Source organism: Pyxicephalus adspersus, chromosome 4 (assembly GCF_032062135.1).
Source record: "Pyxicephalus adspersus chromosome 4, UCB_Pads_2.0, whole genome shotgun sequence".
In the NCBI taxonomy this organism is placed as follows: Eukaryota; Metazoa; Chordata; class Amphibia; order Anura; family Pyxicephalidae; genus Pyxicephalus; species Pyxicephalus adspersus.
The window spans coordinates 41,955,825-41,981,415 of record NC_092861.1 but is presented as its reverse complement, the minus strand read 5'-3'; the positions used below and the strand labels follow the sequence as shown (position 1 = coordinate 41,981,415).

General features: G+C 35.8%; 1 protein-coding gene across 1 annotated transcript in view; it reads right to left on the bottom strand.

The window, feature by feature from the left end:
• Window positions 1-487: 487 nt before the first annotated feature.
• MED12L (mediator complex subunit 12L) overlaps window positions 488-25,591 on the bottom strand; it is a 203,543-nt gene continuing 178,439 nt past the window's right edge. Inside the window, exons 37-46 of the mRNA XM_072410136.1 lie at window positions 25,257-25,392; window positions 24,183-24,344; window positions 22,759-23,124; window positions 19,576-19,729; window positions 18,008-18,225; window positions 13,459-13,679; window positions 11,707-11,860; window positions 10,635-10,697; window positions 4,962-5,043; window positions 488-2,373 (exon numbers count right to left, since the gene is read on the bottom strand). Coding sequence (XP_072266237.1) covers window positions 2,321-2,373; window positions 4,962-5,043; window positions 10,635-10,697; window positions 11,707-11,860; window positions 13,459-13,679; window positions 18,008-18,225; window positions 19,576-19,729; window positions 22,759-23,124; window positions 24,183-24,344; window positions 25,257-25,392 — 1,609 coding nt within the window. The 3' untranslated portion in view covers window positions 488-2,320. The remainder of the gene's footprint in view (window positions 2,374-4,961; window positions 5,044-10,634; window positions 10,698-11,706; window positions 11,861-13,458; window positions 13,680-18,007; window positions 18,226-19,575; window positions 19,730-22,758; window positions 23,125-24,182; window positions 24,345-25,256; window positions 25,393-25,591) is intronic.

Sequence of the window (25,591 nt, the reverse complement as noted above, 5' to 3'; positions counted from 1 at the left end):
CTATTTACTTACAACTCTCATTATTCCATCTTATTTTCCTTCTTAGCAACATTGGTCATCAGTATGAATAGAAGGGTCAATCCCCACAATACAGATAGCAAAAAAAATTTAACACAGTGTCTAACTCTCTCCCACTCTGTATTAACTAAATAAATGGATTTGTCTAGAAATAAACAGTAATCCTCTATATTACTGCAAGAGTTTAATGTACATGTTCATGTTTGTTGTGAATTGCATTCATTAAGATACTAAAATATGTCTCACCATTTGAGGTTATGGACTTCTAATGTAATAAATTATATAGTGTCAGACAGAAATAATATCAGTAGTTATCAACATTATACTTACCTATCCTTTATCCGTTATGCATCATTTTTAGTTAGATTTTTCTCAAGAATTGGAGATTGTCTTTAGCTTACCACATTTGTGCTTGCTGTTTGATTTAAATTACAATGGTAATGATAATCTATTTTGAAACTGTTTAAACCAATGTTCACATCAATTTTTATTTGCTAAATGTAAAAAACATTATTCACTTATTCTATACACATAGCAACCTCATTAAAATAAACATGTTTCCTTACAAATTTGTTTCATTTTAACCATAAAACATCAACTGAAAGTAGTGGAAAAATGACAAAAAATGAATAAATGTAAAATGTTGAATTGATCAGATTATGATTTTTGTGCAAGTAAATTAAGAGATACAAATAAGCCTTCCAAATTTGTTGTTGATTTGTTAAATCTAACACAGATCCACAAGTGAACACTATGGACACGGCAAATAATGATCTTTCAGATTGTTAGACTCCTGCTCTAACTTGTATACTTCAATATGTCTCAAGACCTGAATAACCCCTAAGGATTGCCGACTGTCCCCAACTGCAGTTTTTCCACTGTAATTTATTCCTGGGTCCCAACATTTTCTATGACATACAGAAGATTGTTTCACAGTTGATGCTTTGTTTTTTTGTTTTTTATTTATTTATTTTTTATAGTTTACAGTGTTATTTTTAACATTGTTGTTTGCCCTTTCCTGAATGAAATATTCTGAATAATGTTGGTAAAAGCAACAGTTTAGACATTTGTTCCATTGAAAGCTGTGTTGTTTGCTTTCCCCTTTCCTTTTGTTCTTGCTTTCTGTCGTGTCTCCAGAACTTAGGAGAGGTCTCCTTAATGTGGAAACAAGCAATGTTAGGAGTCTACACTATATCCTAAGGATAACTGTGCTTTCACAGTCAGTTACATTCATCCAATGTCACCAACTATACTCAAGAAATGTAAATGGCACTCACTATCTGGAATGTGGCTCTAGGTAGACATAGTAATTGGGTGCTACTGTGCCCTTACTTAAAGACTTATTAGGCTTTTAATGTTTTCCATTTTTTATCTACTAGTAGTGCATCTCTAGTATTTAAAGTGGGGTATGAGGACAGTTGGGTGAAAGGGGTATTAAGTATAACTGTACTTTACTGTAAAAGTGCTGTTATACTTTTAATTAAATGGCTTAAGTTCCATTCTAAACATAACAGCTACCACTGTTACATAGACTGCTGGTGTCCTTCTGCAAAGAGACTGTATAGTACTTCAACTAACAATGTGTGACTGCATGATCAAGATGTCACGTTGACAGAGAGTCTGTCTTCAACTTATGGGCCAACTTCAGCATTTTGTGCTAGGGGTCCACCTTGTCCTGCAGTGAATGAGTCTTCAAAAACTCTGGCTGTAGAGTCAATGTGTACAATATTCAGTAGTAGTGTTTATGGTATGTAATCTATCCAACTACTGAACAAAGCTCTCACTCTGCAGCATGAACAGTAGTTTGTACATAGCAATTGGAGTTACATTACAGGAAAACACACTACTGTTTTATATTAGTGAATCACAACAAGTCAAGTCTAGTCAAATTCTAACCAAAATCAACACAAGATGCCTATAAGCATTTACTATTAAATAAAACAGAAACAAAGTTTAATTTAGGTAGGCAAACACCAGCAATAAAGCTAGACACATTTATGCAAGATTATTTTAAGTTAAATAACAAAGAATTATTCATTTCAGAAGTTTGGTCCAGTGCATGTGAATGTCCATCTGCACACCGACAATGTTTAGGTATTAAAAATAATAAAACACAGACCTTGCTTTTTAATGTTTTCCAGCCAGCAAAAAATTGTTTTCCAAAAACATTTTCTTTGAAGGGAAAAGCAACACTATCCAAAAGTATTCACACTACCTAGAAAAAGTATAACTTGCTCATAAGTGGTTGTCAAATATGTACAGTGCCATGGAAAAAAAAACACTTTAGGATCATGTTCAGACTTCAGAAATTTGAAGGGTCGCCATATAAATTACCAGCTTGCTGTGCCTGGTTACCTGTGTGATAAAAGAAAGAATGTATAAGCATGTGCAGCAAAATTATAAACACATTATATGTTTGTAAGCAATATAAAATACTGACCTAAGACCATTATAGTTGTTTTTTTAAAGTATTTGATGTGCAACATCTAAGTGCAAACCTCAGAAACTGAAAGTAACTGATCAAAAACTATTTTAACAGATGGAAATTACAAGAATCTAAAATCTGATTGGTTGCTACTGTATTTTATTTGATGTTGCAAAACTTAAGTGGAATGTAGTATTTGCAATTATTTGGTCGCTTGTCTTCAGCTTCAGTGCAAGTCACTGTTCTGGAACAAGTGTGCGCTAATAAACTCAGTACTAAACTCTACATTGTTTAAGGTCAATAACTCAGAGTACTAAAGCCAAACCATCAATATGACAGCAGGGCAGCAAGTATTTTCAGGAGCTCTCAGTAATGGAAATAATGGTAGGTATACTTTTAGTGCTGATTAGTAAAGGTAAAGGTAATAACCTATAACAACCAATCAGAATTCACACTGCTGAACTGAAGCCAGCAAAACAACAAATATTGGTATTTATTTTACTCAACATTGTATTAGCACTAAGGAATAAAAACTTCTAAGAATAGAAATACCACAAATGTTATTATTGTTCCATGGGTGGTAATTAATTTTTATTTTATTGTTCATGGACATATTGTACTACAGCAGAAGAAGAGGTCTGTTCCTTTAGGTAATATTAAGAACAGATCGAGCAATCAATGTGATGCATTCTAGCAAACTAGCACAGACTTGTTATATATACTGATGACTGCTCACAGTGTGAAACACAAATACAGTAACTTCTTCTAAGACTTTTACGTTTTCATATTGGATTGTACTGTACTGTTTATAAACGGGGTTAACTCTAAATATCCACCTCGTGGATTTTTCCTGTACTCCCCTTTATTTTTTTTAGGCCTACTGCCTATACAGTAATCCTTGCATAGCAATGTAGACTTTACAATGATATTTAATATTTTTAAGTGTTACAGGATATTTTTCATTGTCTGATCCATTAAGTCTGTAAAATACACCAGTGATGTCAAACTTGTTGCTCAGTGGGAAAAAGATTATTTTCTTCTAAAACTTACTTCCTCTTTGGGTTCAAAGAAACTTTATTATCTAATGCAGAGCTTAGCAAAAGAATTGTAAGAGATTTCCTCTGGCTGCCTGCAAGTGACAGTAGTTAGCAGGTAAGCTGCTGTCACATCATGTGCCATATATGTGTATGTGTGTATATATATATATATATATATATAAATATATATATTTATTTATACAAAACAGCTAATGCATGATGGAAATTTTAGCTTGGTGTTGATTTTTGACATCAAAGTCTGCTTTTGTATTGCGAAGAACCTGCAGATGAAACTGTGGGAAAATATCAGATGAATTTCACACAACACTCAAAATCATATTTAGCATTTATAAAAACTCACTTAGCGACCAGCAATTCTGAAATTTTGCCAGTATGTGTGAGACAAGATGGTCAGCAGGGTGTTTTTATGCTGATAATGACAGCCTATTTAAAAAGGTACCCTTGTATGTGTTCTACATGCCTGCATGCCAAACATATATCAACTTGAAGTAACTCTTGACTTGGTGTGTGGATTTTTAAACTAGTCCCCTGCATCACATAGCGACCCTATCTTCTATCTACAATTATCAAGAACATTTTTAGAAATTTACAGTAAAACACAAAAACACATTCCTAATTCATATTTTTCAGCTGTTATACAGTACATACTGTAGTTCATTTTGTTATACCCTGATGCTGGATAAGCACAAAATCTTTATCCAGTGGAGACTTTCCAATAACCGTCTGCATATTTATGCCAAAACACACAAGGGAATTTTGAGACAAACCTCATGTCCTAGGTCTTTGAAGTTAAATTAATTATCTCTTCTAACACAAATATGTAAAACTGAAATAGTAAAAAAGCAAAACTATGGTTTTGCTTTACAATAATTCATATTTACTGATAAGGTGATGATAAACAAATGTACTATATAAATGTGAAAAGCTTCACCTGCAAATAATGTTGATCACATTTAAATTTACATTTTAGATTTTAAAAGATAATATCGCTAACCATAGGAAGGTTTTCTAAATTACCTGTAAATTTATTTAATCCATTTTAATTCTGAATGGTGTAGGATTGGCAGGCCACTTCACAAAGCATGTCCTCATTTTAGAAGTAGTGAACATAACCTACTAATCTTATTGCCTCAGAAGGGCTTAGGCTAAAAGGACAGCAATAACAGATTCAAAACTTACTGTTTGCAATACAAATTACCACATATTTTTAAATGTTTATTTATATAAATCTTCATATATTATAAAGAAGGAAATTTTCACTGGAAATGATAACTATGCAATACAAACCAAAACCAGGGATATTATAGGGATTGAGGAACAAAATGGCAAAGTAAGGAAGAAAAAAATTAACAGGAATATTGAGATGGCTGTTACATCAGACAGATTGTGTAAGTAAAGAAAATGCTCAGAGAGACCCTGGTTTTTACACAAAGTTTAATAAATTATATTTATATGCTTACTTGAAAGTTGTTTTTGCAGCTGTCTGACCAAGGCTGCCGTTTGCTGTTGTTGTTGAGTTTGTTGTAATCCTTGTCTAGAGAACTGTAAGACATGATTTACAAATGGCACATGTAATAAACTATGTATATCAGGTATCAGATGTAAAGTGACCTTTCGTGTATATTGTATTTTAGCAACCCCACTTTTATTTAGTCATTGACTTTTATCGGAAGTGCTCAGTACTGTTTGGAATATTGTTAAGGTTATATTGTTAGTCACAATTCTTTTAATAAAAAACATCTTTGTGTTGGTTACATAAAAAAACAATCGTCACTCATTTTTCACTCATCCATCTTCAGCAGTGTGATCAGACTGGACCATTCTGTTTATCAGAAATTTCTAAGATTCTTTCCAATCACATGGGAGCCAGACAAACCTATTTACTTTAAACTGCTCTCGTTTATATAAATAGTGGACATGAATGGCTGTAGTCTTCTTCATGGGTAAATAAGGCATCCCCCTGAAAATAAGCCCTAGAGCATATTTTGGCCTTCAAAAAAAAATAAGACAGTGTCTTATCATCGGGGAAACAGGGTAGCAGTTGCAGTGTGTTCATACAAGTATCGGATGTTTTTGCTGCCGAAAAAAAATATTTGAAATAGTTTTTATTAAGGTTTTAGAATTACAAACATACAATATATTAAACATAGAACAATTAAGAGCACTTTAAAGAAAACGTAGGGGTAAGGTAAGAAAATGTGAGGCAGAAATGGAAAAAAGTGAGAGAGGAAGTAAAAATAACCAACATGACTCTAAGCACCATCAAAACCCTATACTAAATTACATTGAAGATATGCTCTCAAGAAGGAGGGATGGGTTAAGGTAGTGGAACCATGGGTCCCAAACCTGGCTAAAGTTATCCTGTTGATCCAGCAAAATATTGGTCAGTTTGTGTAGTCATCTTGTCTCAACACTAAAGTTTACAAAATTTCAGTATTAATTTGTTTAGAAGCAAACAGTATATAGGTGTGTAGTTTATATTAAAATTTTTTGGTTATTGGGGTTGGGAATAGAATACGGCCAGAGGAGAAACCTTTGGAGTACAGGTCTGACATAAGTGTTCCAGTAGCCAAAAATCTCTGGCCCAAAATCTGGCTATTATTGGGTAAATCCACCAGATTTGCATAACATCTGTAAATTGTCAGATGTTAGAATGGGAGGAATGAAGATGAGCTAATTTTGAGGGAACCATGTACCAATGCATTAAAACTCTCAAGGTAGATATTTCTTCTTTACAGGCATTTATTAAGCAAGAGATGGCTATGTTATGGTATATGGAATTATGATATGTTATGCTGGATTTTTAAAACAGATGTACGGAGAGCAGGTTCACTCCAATTGCTCTTAAAGACCAATGAACATTTTCTGGAAATACACCTTCTACCACACCCCAGCATGGATAACATTAAATGTAACAGATTAGATACCTGTCTGTCCAGGTATCAGCCCCTGTCTATTTTTAATGTGGCTAAACACAGAAATAGAAGCTGGAATAAAAGGAATGAAATTCCGGTGCAGAAGTGTCTTTAAAAAATACTCAATACACGTGAGTTGCAGTTTTATTAAATTCAGATGACCATTCTGTTTATCAGAAATTTCTAAGATTCTTTCCAATCACATGGGAGCCAGACAAACCTATTTACTTTAAACTGCTCTCGTTTATATAAATACCTAAGTGTATGCTCCAAAGCAAACTCTACAAAAAAAATTAAATGAAGATTTAGGACTGCAAGAACTGACTGGCTAGCTTATAAACAACACATCATGAGAATGGAAGGCTATTTTATTCAGGGAATCTGACATTTATTATAAAATATTGCTTCCACCTTTGAAATTCAACAATCATTGGTGGCTGTAAAGACAGTTTCCATTAAAAACATATATAATTCTTTGTGTTGCTTAAAAAAAGATCAATTGAAAAACTATAACCAGTCCCTGGCACAAGTAAAAATATTTGTCTGTTTCTGCCAGTAAATTGTATATTAGTACTTGTAACTAGGAAAACCATTTCTACTGCCACAAGCGGAAAGTTAATGCCATTACTGATCTATTAAAATAAACAGAGCAACTGATGTTTGCATTAGAAAGTGAAAAGTTTAAAATTTGGTGTACCTATGGTATGGTGAGAGCCCAAAAATCATCATGCCGATTGTTATTTTTGTCCTGTGAATGTAAAAGGTTTCAATCTTTGCAAGAAAAACAAGTGGGAGTACCCTGATTTATGAATCAGTAAGACGATCCGATGCCGCATGGTGCTGATGTTCCCATATCAGTGTTCAGTACATTTCCTGATATTCCTGTATCCAATATGGAGGATATACAGGGTTTGGAGTGTATTCCAGGAGTTAGAAGTGGAAGTGAATATGAAGGAAGTGTTACATCAAACCAGCAGTTCTCCCAAGAAGAGCTCAATAATTTAATACGTGAACCAAGTCTGTCAAAACAAGCAACTGAACTTTTAGCATCCAGACTAAAAGAAAAGAACTGTCTGACACCAGAAGTTAAAAAAAAAAACGGTTAAATCCAAATATCCAAATGGTCTTACAAAAGCTTTGCTATCATGAACACCAATGGTCCATATGTGTTGATTTAAAAATGGGGAACTTCCTACTTGGACAGCAAAGTGGATACCCATGTTTCATCTGCTTGTGGGACAGTAGAGCAAAGCAGGATCACAGGAAAAAAAGTGACATGGCCTCCAAGGGAAAACATGAAAAAAGGTGCCATGAACATCATTAACAAGCCATTGGTTGACAAAAAAAAATCATTCTCCCTCTACTACACATAAAGTTGGGATTAATGAAGCAATTTGTTAGAGCTCTGAAGAAGGTTGGTAATTGCTTCAAAAACGTTTGTAGATTCTTCCCAGGATTGAGTACTGAATATTTAAAAGCAGGAATCTTTGATGGACCCCAGATTTGTAAACTGATAAATGATTCAAATTTCACAAGTTACATAACTGATACTGAAGCTTCTGCCTGGCACACCTATGTCATGGTTGTCAAGAACTTCTTGGGTAACCATAAAGCACAAAGTTATGAATAACTGGTACAAAACTTGCTCTTAAACTTTGCAAAAATTTCCAGAAAACCCTGGTGATTTCAGTGATGAACAAGGGGAGAGGTTCCATCAAGATTTAAAGGTGATGGAAGAAAGGTATCAGGGCAGATGGGATAGACACGTGATGGCAGACTACTGCTGGAGCCCTTAACGTGAGTGTCCTGATCATCAGCATAAAATGAAATCATATAAACTGAGTTTTTCAATGACTTCTTTGTGATTAGTTCTGTAAATAAACTAAATATAGAAAATATTGACAATAAGTATTTTAAAAATGTAACTTTGTATACGTAGGCATATCTAGTTTAATTTTGCCTAATTTTCATGTTTTATTAGTTTTCTATGAGTGTACTATTGAGATAATTGTTTCAAGAACTAGAGTCAATCTAGCAAAGCCAATACCGATTACCATATTACAAACATAACCTAAAGTGACTTTATTTGTTTGGCAAGAAAATGTTTATTGACTAGCGTTATCATTGTCAGATACAAAATACTGGTGTTTCTGGGCCATGTGCAGCCTTTTCAGATTTCAAAGCCCTCAGGGCCCCCAAGCCGTACAGGACCTACACCAGTCTGGGAATAGGCAGTGAAAGCAGAACCTGCATAGTGATGAGCTCATTGCTCTATCATTCTATTTTCTCATTCCATAGGCATGTGATATGTCAACACAAAAACTGATTGCCTCCTTGTACTGCTTCTTCCCTTCATACTCCAGACCTGATGAACAGGGACTGTAAGAGTCTGATACTAGGTCAAATTCACATACTTTCACTGCTTGCATTCAAAAAAAAAAGTATGTATTAATGATAACATAGACTCAATAATTTTAAATCTGATATATTTGCTTAAACATCTGCTTTACGAATTTGTTTTTTGTTTCTTTCTAGTTTTCATCTGCTGTACACAGTAATACTTATTAGTTTTCAGTGTGACAACATATCTAATACAAAGCGATAACTACAAGGAATTTGGCATTATAACAGTTTTGCTTTAGCCATGAAAACATCTAACCACTTAGTTCATTGACCCAGGTCAAGCACTTTGCTATGTTTTTCCCATAATGTGAAAGGATGTCAGAGAAGAGGAGCACAGAGTGGAAAGCAAATCTACAAATCAACAAATTTCACCAACCTTTGCTTTGCTCTAAATTTCACATCAAGTCATTAGATATCACATGCACATCTAATTACACACTGGGGAAGATTCATTCTACTTGCACAAACATACCATTGGCATGCAGTCTAGCCCTTTTCAAACTCTAAATCACTGTACCTGCAAGGAATGTTTCATAAAATACATTTGTTTCTTTCTTACATAAGGAGAAACTTTATTTTCTTAGTTTTATCTTCCATATATAATGGCTGGAGCGCTCTTTAAGGGGCCCATGAGAACTACTTATGTGACATAACTACAAATGTATACTATGCAATGCAATAGAAGTGAAATCATTGAGAAGTCTGTATGACTTAAATTTTCAGACAGAATGGAAACAAAAATGAAAAATGTAAGCATATAAATGACAGCTCCACTGCTGGTTTTGTGTGGCCTGATTGGAATGATGAATTACTGGGAACTCTGTCGTAAAACGCTAAAATGTAGAGAAAGCAGGAGGAAGTGAAATATGGTAATTAAGTTTTGTACGCTATGACACCAAAAAAAGATTTATGGTTGTTTAATAATTTGCAGACATCCAAACTAAGTTGAAAAAATAACACAGAACAAACTCTTAGTCCAAATAAATGAAGTACTATAGGAAAGGTTATTAAATGTGTGCCAGTTATACTTCAGCTTAGTGTATAAAAAGGTCACACATTTTTTTTAATAAACTATATTTTGAGAAGAAAGGAATAAAAAAGAAACAGAAGTACTTAGGTTGTAAAAAAAAAAGGGGGGCTAAGCTGAAGAAAGCCCAGCTACAGTTATTATGAAAAACATATAACACATTTTCCTGAGGTAATAGGAAGCAAAAAACAATTATTAGAAGAATAGTCTTCTCCCTGTGTTTAGTAGCTCTCAAACATTTGGTAGTGTAGAAACTGTATTTTTAGAAGAACTGAAATTGCTGGCCTTGTATTAGATGATCTGGACAAGGGAAGTTGTTTTTAAGAAAAATATGGTGGTGGAGCCCCAGCAGATTGGAATGTGTCCTTGTTGTTGGAATGTTGAGGTTTTAGGGTCAATACCACCACAGACGTGATCTATATTAAGTCTGTGGGTTTACTTTTAAAAACATGGAAGTTAAATTGGAATATGATCAAATAGGCAGTAATTAGTGATAGAGGCTGCAGCTTAAAATCTTCTTTGATACTCACCTTATCGTCATTATGCATATTAGCAGCCTGTACACCTGTCCTTGTGCATGTGGAAAACATTGCCCTATAGGGTAATCCATCCATAGTCTCCACTCTAATTCAAAAGTGAAAGCCCTTAGATTACCAACATACTGAAAAGAACTTCAGGACCATTCACACATAATTTGTACAATAATTAAACGATTGCTAAAAAATATGACTGAAGCATTATTTCATATTCCAATTCCATGTAAACATTAAAAAATACACCGTACTCACCAAAGGTTGTTGTGCTTGCATGGCTTGAAGACCGATGGTTTGCTGACTCTGCTGTTGCTGTAGCTGAAATATATGCATCAACTCATCTTTAGACACCAACATCTTTTTTCATGCACATATAATACATATTGGCAGCATTCAATTATTATATCCACAATGTTAAAAAGAGCTGTTATGTCATCAGTATGTAGCATTCAGCATCAACTTATCATGTATATTTATTATTAAATAAAATAATAGTAAGTCTTTCTACACCTTTATTTCTCTAGATGGCCTGCACTGCCAGTATTATCTTTGTGTAAATAAAATGAGTAAAGCCACATACACACTTGCATTTATTGTCATTGGAAAGGATCTTTCATGATCCTTTCCAACGACTAAGCACTCCACGATGCATGAATGAGTGCTGTACATACAGCAGCGTTCTGCTCTATCCAGAGGGGAGGGGGAGAGCGATGGAGCAACTCTCCTTCTTCACTTGCATTAGGATCGTTCATCAGTCATCGGCCGTGGATCCGCCAGAATTGGTCGTTCGAACAATGAACTACGCGCGATTTACACACTTCAGATTCTAGTCCAATATCGGCCCTGAGCTGATTATCGGGCGAGAACCATTGGAATTGTGTACGTAGCCTAAGGCATATCTATGAGAGTTATCAACGGCTCTCTGTCCTACACATAACCTGATCTCCTCTAACAAAGCTAACATGGCCTCAAAAGTGAAGAGAGTATAGCTATATAGTATAGGAATGTTCTATGCTAAAAGGCTTTAATCTTTCTCAGGAGGTTGCGAGGTATGAATTTTTATTCAGCTTTACACCAATCATTCATCTGGTTGTATAACTGATTTTGTCATCTGGTTAATGTTGTGTATTATGTGTAGATTTAGGAATATATTACCCCCTATGGACAAGCTGTGTGTAGATTTAAAAAAAAATGTACAAAAACTGAACAAAGATTTACATTAAACACTAATTCTTTACACAGTTGGTTTTAATGAAGCTGCAATTCTTGCTGGCAGTGGTGAGTCACATTGGGAACTCCTAATGTGTTAACAGTCTGCTCTTCCTACCTGTACGATCCTCTGTTGCCGCATTTGCTGCTGTCTTTGTCTCATTTGTTCTTGGTTAAGTTGCACTGAGTTAGCGTTTGTGTGAGTTACTTGGGTGGTTCCTTGTTCCAGACCTCCTCCAATCAAAGCATTCTGCAAAGCTGGATGAGTAAACCTGGATGAGAAAAAAATGCGATGAATATAAATGTTGAATCTTCCAGCACACTTCCTGTGCCTAAGCATGTAACATGCCTTGGGAGAGTAGTGTTAGCCATTTTCAGAACAGCTGCCACTCTCACTTTCTGAGCAGAGATCAAGGGAAATGTCTACATGTTTCTTCCTTCTAGAACATAATACCTTAATAAATAAAACATGTCTTACAAATTCCTAGTGGGATGTGGACTGTATAATCCTAATAATAGCTAGGTTCTTCAGGAAACAGTTAAACCGCACCTGTAGTAAGGAAACTTGCAGTGTATCAAGATAAATCCCCGATACCAAAAAAAAAAGCCTTCCAGTCTGGGTAAAATCTGCTTGGCTGTGTCATGCACGTAATCACCTCTCTTAGTATTACCAAATTACATAAACCCAAATGACTTTTGATTTTGCTTCAACTCAAGCAGTCAGGTATGTATACTATGAAAGTTCCCATCTGCTGTCCTGATACTAAGTTTTATTTTACAGCATATTCTCCTACAAATAAATTAAAATACATTGCCATACACATGGGGTAACCAAGCAGATTAGTTGATTAAGACAGAGAAACAATGCACATTATTTTTGCACCTCAGTTTCCATTATTTTATTAACTTGGGGTGTTCTGAAAAAATGTATACAGCATAAAAAAAGTTAGTTAAGATATATATAGGCTAAGATGGTAAAAGGACACTTAAATGCATAGTCGAGTTATCTGCACATACAAATAAAAAACTTTCACTTGTGAATATGTTTGTAAGTCAAATACTTATCTTATGTTGTCCTATCACTAGTATATTTACATTTTTAATTTATATACCAAAATTCAGATTGGTCAAGACAGTCAAGTGCCATGTAATGTACATGTGAGGACCTCACCAGCCTGCTGTGCCTCTTCGATTATTCAGACAGATTGTTGGGGAACAAAGCTGACCTAACTGTGTTGCCTAACTTAGGCAGTAGAAAGTAAGGTCACTAGGCTGGCCCTCCTATCAGTCAGGGGTGTGTATTTATTCAGACTAGATAGATGGGAAAACAAACCCTTGGAGGAAACTCCCATCTAATTATATATTTCCACTGTGTATTTAGCTTTTTACCTGAAATTCAACTTTATGATTTGGGTGCTAAAAACCAAAGGAGCCATTGGTCACAGGAGAAATATGGAGGGTGAGGCCTGCAGTCCATCCTTCTTTTCCTAATGATGAAGACAGGGAAATGTACCATGGTATACCTTCGTGAATTGCTGGCCTTTCCTTTTGAAAAGGCTAGTTGCTGGGCTGTCACACGTGTTTCAAAATGTTGTTGCTAACCTGGAAAATGTGTGCAGAAAAGAGTTTTTGACTTTTCTGATTTACACACTATACTTGGGTCAGCGATTTAAAAAAGTACTTAAGGTAGAGGGTCAGTATAACAGCAAGGCAAATAGTTTTTCCGAAAAGCAGCCAAAAATCATATCCCTTACATTTCCTTCATACAGAACTACAAGCCTTAGAAAAGGCAATACCCTTCTGTAAATAAAAAGAAAAATATTGTTTCGACCAGCAGTTTGTCAATATTGCATCTTGGTTTAACTCTTACCGTTGATTACTTGTCATGGATTGTATATAGGCAGCTCCCTGCTGCTGCAAGTATCCACCGGTCTGTTGCTGCATCTGTCGCAGCCGTTCTACTAGGTCAGAGCTTGGAAGAGACGTGGTATTGGTCCGTTGATTATAACTAGGTGAAAGTAATATATTGCCACTTTGATGTTGCTGCACTGGTACTTGGGTGCCATACATTGTATAGCCATGTGGAAAAGGCTGAAATACAAGAAGTGTTAAAACAAAGAACAGCAATGAAGTTTGCAAAGCACCATGCCCAATACCCAGAATAAAAGTCATGGCACATTGAAGCACACACAGAACACAATATACCAAGCACAATCGTCATGGCACATACTGTAGCAGCACACACTATATCCAGCACACTAGACATAGCACATAGTAACACACCAAATTGTTGAAACACTGGAATGGATCATAGCAGCACAAAACATACCCAGCACAAGATACATAACACATGACAGCACACACTATACTTAGAACACTAGACATGCCACATAACAGCACAAACCATAGTCAGCACACTACTCATGGTGCATTGTAGTAGGCCCTATATCTAACACATTAGACATAACATCTCCAGAATGCTAGACATGGCACATAGCAGCACACAATATACCCAGCACACTAGACCAGGTACAATGCAGCTTACACCACTATGTCTGTGTATGTCAAGTCAGGTTTGGTATGTACAGTGTATGTGTGTTACCAATAAAATCAAGATATTGGCACATCTATTAAAAAAAAGTTGATGTATGGAGCAATTGTCACTTCCAGTTTTAGCAGCTAGACAATGGCAAACTCATGCGCTTGTTATATCTAAAGGAAAGGGCATCCAATACATTTATTAAAGGAATGACACCACTCATTCCACAAAAATGTGGTGTCAGCCCACAACAAAACACAACCTAGCTTAGGTACATGTATAAAGCTGCATAGAATACTCCATGATTGTGGGAGAGGATTACTATATTTTTTGACAGGTCATGCAACAAGGCTTTCCTTTTCCTTGCAATATATGGTGATACCTTATGCTTCATTATGTTTTTAAAGCATCTCTTTTCTCAGTCATCCAGATTTTTTTTCTTTTACATTATAAAGCAAGGTATACTTACCTAAATTTGAAGCCCATGTTTCTTGATAGTGACATTTTTTAAGTTAGGGGTGCTAATCTAATATTACAGGTGTGCCTGTGCAGGCTAGTCCCAAATAGACTTGCATTCATGTCATTGGTAGTAGACTCACTTTCTGGATTCGGAGTGGACCTCGCCACTGTACAGCCAAAATTAGTGTCCACAGATAGAAGGCCCCACAACTTGAAGGCAGAGACAAAATTTATTCTGGACTGTAAGACAGGATAGATTTAAAAACTAAAAAAAGGGCCAGCGCTAATCAACAAACATGTTACATCAGGATAACAGGCCAAAAAGTAGATAAAAAAGTAGTAAAAGTTCAAAGGAGTACTGCAGAGGGTCACAAATGACCCGAAATGTTACCCTGGAACTTTAGGCTTTCATCCACATCTCCATTCTGTGCTTACATAACATGAATATTGTTGCAAAAATAATTTAAACTTATTGCTAAACATTTTTGTCCTGCCAAACGAATACAGATAGAGTGCTTGTTAAACTCGGTGAATTTAGCTGTGAATGGTCAGTTGTATTGTATTGTATTCCACACCGATGACATACCACTGTGTGAACACACTCAGCTTCATGGGTGAGAAAACCTTTTGGAGGTTTCTCATCCTAAAACAGGAGGTGACATGTTGAGTGTGGTTGAATTGTCCTGAGGACACATGGTTTGGGAATGCAGACCACAACTGAGATAATACGCTGGACCTGCTGCTTCAATAAGTGGACAAATGACTGCTATGTTTATTTGTCAGCTACGTTGGTGGCTAGTATCCTTTCTTTCCCCTGGTAACACATGCTTGGCTGTATAATCTTGCTGTGAATTCCTCATGTGATCTTTTCCTAAAGACGAAAGTGCATGCTCGACAGTGTTATTTTCACTAAAACACCTACTGAGATTTATTTAAATAATAGAAGCAGTCTCTCCATTCATACCATCTGACACATTGTCATTGTACAAATAAAAGTTCCATGCTGAAAATCGCCAGTGGAATCAATATTTCCTGTTTAAGGCCATGACCCAAGTTATGATAATATTTTAAAATAACTAGTTGGGAAAAGGGCTATTGAATTATTCCAGAACTTCTTCTAGATAACAGAAGTCTGTTTCATTGACATGATGAAATGTTTTCATAGTTTCTATTGCTTGTCATGACATCTGGAATAAATGTCCTTGAAAATACCACAAGAGAGATGTAGGTTCCCGAGCAATACAAACGTTGTGATTATTATTGTTTATAAAGCAGTAAAATGCAGAGGGGTCAGTTCACATCGCATTCTATATGTTTGTGTAGGGATCTCCTCTTGTCTAGAACCCGCAGCTAAGGGTGTGAACAGTATCTGTAATTAGTATGTGCTTGAAAGCAATTGAAAAGTTAGAATTAGTCTCCAGGGACATAAATGAAAGCATGTAAAAACTCAAATCCATTATTTTTATGTCATTGGTTCTAAAGCAATTTAAATGTGAGGTACTACTCAAAAAATCTAACTAAACAAAACCCAATAAACTGTAATATGAAAACTCTGAGTGACACAGACAAGTGTACAATGCACAAACATATATATTCTTTACATTCCAACCTAAGTTCCAGGCTCTGTTCCTCAAGAATTCTTACCTTTCCAGCTCAACATATATAAGAATATATTAACTATATTTATTTTTCCACTTGATTTAAGCCGATGTGATGAGGTTATCATCAGAAGCTTCATGGAATGCAGTTTTTGGTCTCATGACTTTAAATATATAATGTCATATAGTTTACTGCCTTTGTTCTGCATTGTATTTTAAATCCTAACTGGATTTATATTTATACAGTGGACCTTACGCTAAAATGGGTTAAAGATAGAGGCTTGGCCACCGTAAAAGAACCTTCTATTTTAGTAGAAGTTCCTGGTTTTCCAACGATAATAATTGGAAGTGTGTACGTAGCTTTACTAAAGCTCTCCAGCTTTCAGGTGAACCTGGGGGATCTGGCATTTCTGGGTCGGATTTCTTAAAAATCATATGCCATTCGTTGGAAAATATTTTCAATCCTGGACCAGATCTATTCCAGTCCTCTGGATCACCCAAGTCCTCCCATGATAGTCTATCTTCTCTAGTCCTAGAGAGCCTTGATAAACCAGGCTCACTGACAGGAGGGTAAATTACCAGAAAGATAAGCTCAAAACTCTGCTGCTTCTCCTTCACTGTCCAACTACTGGCATGGGAGAAAGGATGAGACCTAGCATTTGGTTTTCAGGAGTGAATGGTCTAAAGAACAAATCTTTTGACAGGTAAAACATCATCCATAAAAATATTCAAGATGTACATTTAGTTGTTAAATTAAATTGTGTAGTGCTGCTTGTATTCCCTCTTTTTCCCCTGTTACCCATTTGCATGGGCAGACCACAAGTTTATTTTATTTTAGACCAGACGGGAAGAAGATGTACATGGAGAAAAGTCTGAAGGATCTTCATTATGTTTAGTTTACATAACACCAGAATCAGACAAATTTGTTTATAGAGAATCATATAAAGAATTAAAATAATAAATACTAAAAGTGGATATGAAGTTTCCAAATAAAAGTGAGATCAAATGTAAGCAATGTATAGTAACAATGGGCTGTTATTTTGCATTTATCTGTCATTAATTTACTTATTTTCCCATTTTTGGAGATGGTTCAGCATTCTTTCCAATGTGGTTTTTTAAACCAAACTTACTATGCTAATTGAAAATGATCTCAGAATGTAATAAATATTTTTACTAAGTGAACAGTCTAAACTCCTTTAGTAAATCCAACCTCAATGTGAGAGGCCTGTCTACGCTTAGACATTCGTTTATTATTCTTTCCACTGTGCTTTGTACCCGCACTCCCATTGAGCTTCACTTTTCACTGAAGAGAGTGTCCAGGACTAATTTCGATTTTATCATCGTTGAAGCTGACAGACATATTGCACGCTCAGACATGTCATAACTTCTCCAGAGCTTACGATGCATAGGAGACATTTATTAAAAAACAGGTCAATGCAATTAGCTGAAATGGAAAGTAAAAGAAAAGCACAAGAGGTATTTTAGCTGCATATTAACCCAATGCAGATGGGTGGAACTCTATTCTAACATATGAAAGAGATTAGGAGGCAGCCGTTTATAACTTCATACATCTCATTAGTTTAAGCTCTTAGCAATGACATGTGTGTAAACATGGCATTCTCTGCTGTGTCTGTAATTCGTCACTCACAAAGAAAGCAGAAAACACACAAATGAGGTAAAAAATAAAGGTCAAGCCTAGATCATTGACATGTGGTCTGACCTCTCTATGGTGGAGGTCAGCCTTGCAGCCATGCGTCACCACATGATGAATACAGCAATGACTAATATTATGACACACCGTACTGGGTACTGGGACTTCGTACCTGTTGAAGTGTCCTTGCCTGGATGTGTTGTCTGAGGACCCTTTGCTGTTGTTGTTGTTGCTGCAGTAATTTCAGTTGTAGTAGCTGCTGTTGGGAGGTTATTGCATGTAAAGATGGGGACTGCATCACTGTGCCTGAGCGTTTCTGTAACATGTTGGACAAAGCTTGTTTTGTGTTTGAAGGAACAAAAGTACCCATTGGGTCCAATCTGCTACCACCTGAAGAAGGATATAAGCAATGTAGTCAACACACTGAAAGAGGTATCTACAGATCTAAAATAATAAATATTAATAAAATGGTAGCACTAAAATAAAAACCAAGAGTAGTAGGGCCCATTTACAGCTGAGAATTGAGGTAATGAACATGCTGTTTCATGCATTTAACATACATTTTATAAAGTAGCTTATTCATTTTGGATGGGCTGTCAAAGCTCCTCAACATTTATTTCAGCACAGCACACCACAAAGCCCAGAAAACTACAACGCAAGTTGATTGCAGTGTGTTCTGTGGATGCTGTAAATAGGCCTTTTGTGTCCATTCACACTTCATGTTGCACAACAACTTTTTGTTATTGCAGCACATCACAACCATGTCATGTGTTTTTCATGGTACTATAATGTCGGGCTACAATGTCGTTTGTGTGTTTGCTGAGGTAGCATTCCACATGAATCCAAAGTAATGCACAGACATCCTTTATCTTTGCAATTTCATGGACAAAAATGTGTATAACTGCAACCTATAGGTGGTTGCGGTGGCCTAAAATGTAATATAATAGCCAATTAAAATGAGATCTGTTACTTTGTGTTTAAGATAAGCTTGGGTCTCAGTAAGGCAGATGGAAAAGCAGTGCATTCTTGGTAAAAATGGTAAATTCATAACATTTTATTCCTTGAAAAATTATTGATTACATGATTGAAAGAACATGTGGCTCACATGTCTCATCCTGGATGATATGCAACATTACTTTTATTTAAAACTCAGAGGAAAATGAAGGTGCATAAGGATGTGTCTCTAATAACATTGAAAAAAGAGCCTTTAAACCAAACACAAGCAAATAATACATAATTAGCATTATAATGATTTAATTGTATGGTGGCAGTGTCTTGACATAAAAGATGACTAAGGACTAAAATGTAAGCTATACCTTCCAGGATTTACCTGCAGCACTGCCTGATTTTAAGATCTGGTACTTCAATAATGTCCATGAAGGACAATGTTTTTCTATTACAAATACAACAGTACAGACTATACTGTATAACTATAGGTGAATTCTCAAATAACAGGGATTTCAATTTTTCTCATAAGTAAAAACAATTATTGGCAAACATACTTGGAGCTGATTTACTAAAGCTTTCCAAGACTGGAGAAGATGGATTGTCATGAGAGAACCTCCGTGATCCAGCAAAACTGGATTAAAAATAATTTGCTTTTAGTTGGCAAATGTTTTCAATTCTGGACTAAATTTATTTTGGGTTTACCTGATCATCTGGGTTTTCTCATGGTAGTCTATCTTCTCCAGAGACAGCTTTGTTAAATCACGCCCTCAGTATTATAAATAAATGTCATACCTGTTGTGAGAACTTGATTCTGCATATAGAAATTTGGCTGCTGTTGCCCCACAATATTGTAACTCCAGGTAGTGGTGGGGTTGTGGTTTATCATTTGAGATGATAAAGGAGAATAATTAGGTGGCACTCGATATACAGTACTCTGAGGATATTCCTAAAAAGCAATATTTATAATTAGCGTTAAGCATAGCTATAAAAAATGTCCCCAAACCACTGGTACCTGCAGAGCCCACATGAAGTACTGAGAAAATCATAAGACTAAATAGGGTTGCAGAATTTTAAACTCAGGTACACATGTGACTCAAGACAAGAGCTATGTGTATTCTACAGGGTGCAGGAAGTCATTAGACAATTTATGAGGATGATAGAACTTTGCACTTGCTGTGCTTCTAGCACCCTAGACTCTTTATATAAATAAAATAAAAGAGTAAAGACTCTTTTGTATAAATACAACTTAAAAAGTCTCACAGTGCAAGTACAAAATACAAACATATTATCTTTTTAATTATATTTTGTTTAACCTGAATTTTTTTTTATTGTCAAGTGAAAAAGTAAGTAGGCCTCATGGAAATGTAGGTGTTTTCTAGCAAATAAGCATATCCCCATTTTAACACTACCTACAGATAAAGGTAATATTCTCAAACATAAAACAAATAAATTGGCAATGTGTATTAATTCTCATAATGTAAACAAATGCAGATTCGTCATGGCAAGTATCACCCTATATTTGAAGACCACTTGAACAATTGTATTTCCCAGCAATGCCATCGGTCTATAAGAAATCTGTGGTCAATTGAGAAATCAAAGTCTGAAGCCTGTCTGTCCACAGTAAACTAAAGGTCCCTGTCACACAGATCTCACTTTCATCCACCAAGTCCCAATACAACTTCAAGTGTCCAGACTGGAAGAAGAAAACTGCAGTATTGACTCTTGACTAATACCCAGTTTATTTCTCTATCTAAAAGCAGTGGCAGCAGGAGAACTCACAGTTGAACATGGCGGCTGGAGGTTGCCTCCTTTTTTATGGGTAGGGAAACATTTCATGTAACACTGGTGTCACAATATGCTGCCTGCGCTAAAATGTTTTCTAAAACGTTTTTCTGCTTGTCCCCATGGAGCCCAAATGAAAATCCAAATTTTGGTTGATCATCATTTTAGTTTGGGTCTAGCAGGGCTGAATTGTCATTGTGTGGGCCTAGTTTATTGTTAGACTGAAACAGTATGTAAACAGTATGTAAAAGGTGACAAAGACAAAAAGCAGATCTGTGTGTAATTTAGTGACTAACTGCTTCCTAATACATGTTATCCTTTAAGTTACCTGCAGTTTATGATGTCTGGAGGATTTCTTGTTAAATGAAATCTCTATCTGTTTCCTATTTAAAAAGGTTGATTTAATTATTAGTCTGGGGAAAACATTTGCGGGCTTTTTCATTCCATTATGATCTCCACTTTCACCTCTAGCCTCAGGAATAAGAGATGTCTGTGTGGTTATATGGTACGGAAAAGCAGTGGAAGAAGATGTAATTTAATACATGTGTCAGTTTTAGATCTTACAGTATATTTGGCATTTGACTGATTCTCACCAAATGCACATATATGAACATTGCAAAAAAATGTACCCGGCTATTTCACAACTGTTTTTTATTTTAATGTTCTGCAACTTTAGCACTGTAAGCAGAAAACTTAAAATGAACACACAATTTACTTGTAGCTGAAACATCAACTAATACATACTCTGCCACACAGAACACAATCTATGAGTTAATGTAAGTTTCACTGTTTATAGAGCATCTGCATAAAGTTGTCTAAAACAGACTGCTTTAATTTACTTTTTACTAGCCTTATTTACAGACAATAAAGCTTAAGAAACACACTAATTTTGCAGCACTACACTAACAACCAGTGGGAATTTAGCTTATACTGGTCCTATTCAAATGCTAAATCACATATCTTCCCCTAGTCAAGCTAGCTTCCTCTAGTCTTCGTTTTTGTTTTTATGGGTGGATACTCCTAACTTGAATCACCTACAGACTTTTTATGTCAAGGTTTTCCCTTTTAAGATCCAATTCTGAAACCTTTACAGTACTGGAATTAAAAACCTTATTTTGCAATCCTTATAAAATAATGTAATGAGATTACTTGGTAGTAAAGCTAGTAGACCTGCAAATTAAAGTGGTTTGTTTACCAAATCTTGTGAGAGGTCTGGGAAGCTCAAGGGTGATTTAGTCATCTAACACAACATCTGTCCATATCAGAAATATACATTTTTGTACATCTCACTTTTAATCCAAGGTGTACAGTATTCCAATGTTTTCTACCAGGCAAGACATTTGGGATAAGAAGGAATATTAAAAACATTTTTGCCAAAGAGTGCCTTGTTATACATATAACACCAGGTTATAGATTAGAATAATGCAATCATCACTGTATTCTAATGTTTTAAAAACTTTTTTCATTCATAGTTTTTGATATAAAGTGTGTAGAATAAATGTAGTCTCTGCTTGGTGCTGCTTAACTCTATAAAAGCTCAGTAATTCTTTACTCTCTGTCAAAACAGCAGGCTTTCTATATGGCTGAAAACAAAGCAGTTCCTGCGTAATTTGGATGAGATTATATAGTGTTTGAAAAAAAGTAATATAATTTAATTAATGGTAAAAAAAATTAAATCTGAGATTTAGTGGTTATGGCCTAGTGGCACATCTATTGTTCCAATCTAATTTATTACACATATTTTTACAGTAACATTTTGCTACACTATAGTAACATTTTGCTATGCTATAGTAACATAGTGTTAGTTTTTAGTATATATATATATATATACTCCTAGTTCAAACCTATTATTTTTATACTGAAACAAAGGTAGAAAAGAGACATTTTTTTATGAGCAAGCTTGCCGTCAAAGTGGATGTTTTCTATAATCACCTCTAAAATGTACTGACGTTAGTGTGTTGGGTATTACAGCCTTACACCTGGCACAGAACGTAACTAAATAAAATCAAAGAGAAAACAGATTTTTCTAGACTGGTTGTCATCCTAATGAACTTATCCTCAAAGGACATAAGAACAATATTTGATTGAATAAACAGTGACAAAAATACCTCAAATAACTGTGGTCAGCACTCTAGAATTTGCAAGTGTTCTGCAAGCAATTAGATGCACACAAGGAATAAAACAGTAACATACGTCTGTTCGTGGGTTGGTCTTGGTTTTGCGTTTTCTGCTTTTGGACTTTTTTTCTTCATCAGTTACTGATTTTCCTGGATCCGATAAATCCGTTGTCTTTCCCTCTGGGTCTGTGTACACTGAAGTGTTGGGTTCATCTTCTTCTTCCTCTTCTGTGGGAAGTGGCAAGGGTTCCAGGTAATAACTAAGAGGTTTGGGCCTTGGATGTGTGTGGTTAAGAAGAAGGTGATGTTGTTCTTCATATTTGATTGCTTTTCTGTCCACACGAACAGTGCCAAACCAGGCCCATGAAAGAGGCGCAGGGTTCTTGTGACCTTCAAATAAGTCCCAAGGAGACACCTTTTGTTTGGTTGAAACTTGAAGGCCCTGTGAAAATACACAAACATAAAGCATGCTATAAAGACATTTAGCTTGAATATAAAGTTAAAGATAACAGTCCAAACAATATAAGATCATCATCTAAACCATTTATGTACCAAAAAAGGCTACATGCCTTTTGGAAATCTTTGCACAGCAGCATTGTGAACCAAATCATCTTGCAGGTAAAACAGATCTGAATTTTAGTTAGAGTTCAGCTTTAAAACTCAGGAGATTGTGGAGTGTGTGATACTTTTTGAGTAGATTAAAACTGCAAGCCTCCAAGACAACTCAGGTCTTTCCGTCAGACATGTTGTAATGACAGTGGTAAGCATTGTGTACACATTCTCCATGAATCCTGAAATGTCCTGACAGCTTGCAGTTTAATTTTACAAACATTGATTATTATTTAACTATATTTGCTCCTTTGACAAGATGTCAATTCAATACTTGCACCTGAACATTGGAAAAACAAACAGACCGCCATTGCTGATTTCCCATTGCATGTGAATACAGCCTGTGCATGCGTGTTTCAATACTGGACGGTGGCTGAGCAGCCTAAGTGCTTGGGAAGTGTCATCTTGTGCAGCAGGAGCTGCGTGACCTGTGACAACCTTTGAGGAAGGCCGGTTGTTTGAATGTGCGTGGCAATTTCCCGCAGACACAGTTATTAAGAGCAATCTGCTCACGGTGAAGTGATACATGCCGGCTAAGCCACGGAAAAGGTAAAGGAGAATTACAACTCTAAAGCCCTCATAAAAGGTTTCCTTACTCTCCTTTCTTCACATATCCCTGTATGGAGTGCTCTCTGGGGAAAAGACCTGGCACAGTATCCGGAGGAGATGGTAGGGGGGGGTGGACAGTGTCTAGAGGATTAACAACATGTGAGTGGCACATTTTTCTTTAGAAGAAAAAAAGCACTGGTCTTTTGAAGGACTTAACATGCCACAGGCCAATATCCTGTACAGTATGTTGTACATATGTAAATAACTGCCCGGTTTAACACAGAAAATTACATCAATAATGTTCTTGTAATTACACACAAAGAGTCAGTATTTTCATTTTACCTGTTTCTTATCAATAGAGTCAAACCCTGCAATTTTGTTGCCTTTTGTGTCAATCAGAGATCCCATTGGCTCACAGGTAATAACATCACAAGTCTGTTTTGGCAAGGGCAGAAGCTGGCGAACTTTATCAATACTCTCTGAATGCTTATCACCAAGTTCTTTCTGGGAGAAAAAGTTAGGAAAAGGACAAATGACCACAATGTGATTGCAGAACACTGAAAACATTATTTTGACAATCAAATATCAGAACTACTAGTAATATTAAGGCTGTACTTTAAATGTTATGCAATATAATTCTCAAATGCAGATATAACACTACTTGGTACCTTTGAAAGCTGGGATATTATCTTGTACAAGTTGTGAGATCTTAACTGTGCTGCACATAGGCTATGCATAAAGCAGAGCTGTGGGAGGGACCCACCAGATCCACTCGCTACAAAAGAAATCTACAAAAGCAGGGATTCAAGACCAGTCACTGTGTACAAGAGAGGAGAGCAGCATTGACTGGTCTTTATCACACATGCTTTTGCCTATCAAAGTTTCACACTGGATTACTGCATAAAGCTAGACGCAACACCAAGATTTTAGTAAGAATACACATTCCTATTGAATTAAAATAATATTTGTTTAGCCTGGAGTTCGTCTATTAAAGGGCCTTTCAATAATCCTTTTCTTTACTAGGCAATGCATATTATAGATAATGTATATAAATACTGTACAAAATGGGATCATCATGAATGGTAATTCTGTGCCCATACGAGTGTTTGTTTAAAGTAAAGGATGACAACTTCTCAATTGTCACTGGTAAATAGAAAATATCAGAGGTTACAGTTTAAGCACAGATTTCCTACGGGCTGTCTAAACCTACACTCATAAGTAAGCTACATAAAATATTAGCCTGCAGGGCACCATCCTTTATACACAAAGAAAAGCCTTAGTTTCCAAATGTTTGACTTATCTCATGTCTGATATTGTGAAATATTGCTACATGAAGCAGAAAGCCCATGTTTTGCATTTACACATACTTTATTTCCCTTCTGAAGTCACAGTAGGATGTATTATATACAGACATACCTTTAATTTTTTCACTAAGTTCATGTAAGCCCTTTTGTTTTCTTCTGAACTTCCTTGAGACACGTTGGAAAGATCAGAGGCGAGGGTTCCATTTATTAAGACACCCAGCATATCAAGAACAGTTGTGAATAATTCACTGCCAAAGAAAAACATGTCAGGTTTCTCTGTGATCTAGAAAATATACATTGTGTGCATTATTTAGTGCCAGCTCTGCCTTAAAGGAAACTTCAATTAGAGAAATATGGGGTTGCAATTGTTAACCTTTCAGAACACTCTAGTTGCTTGGCTTTCTCCACCATAGGCTACTAACCAAAGTGATCTACAAACCACTGAAC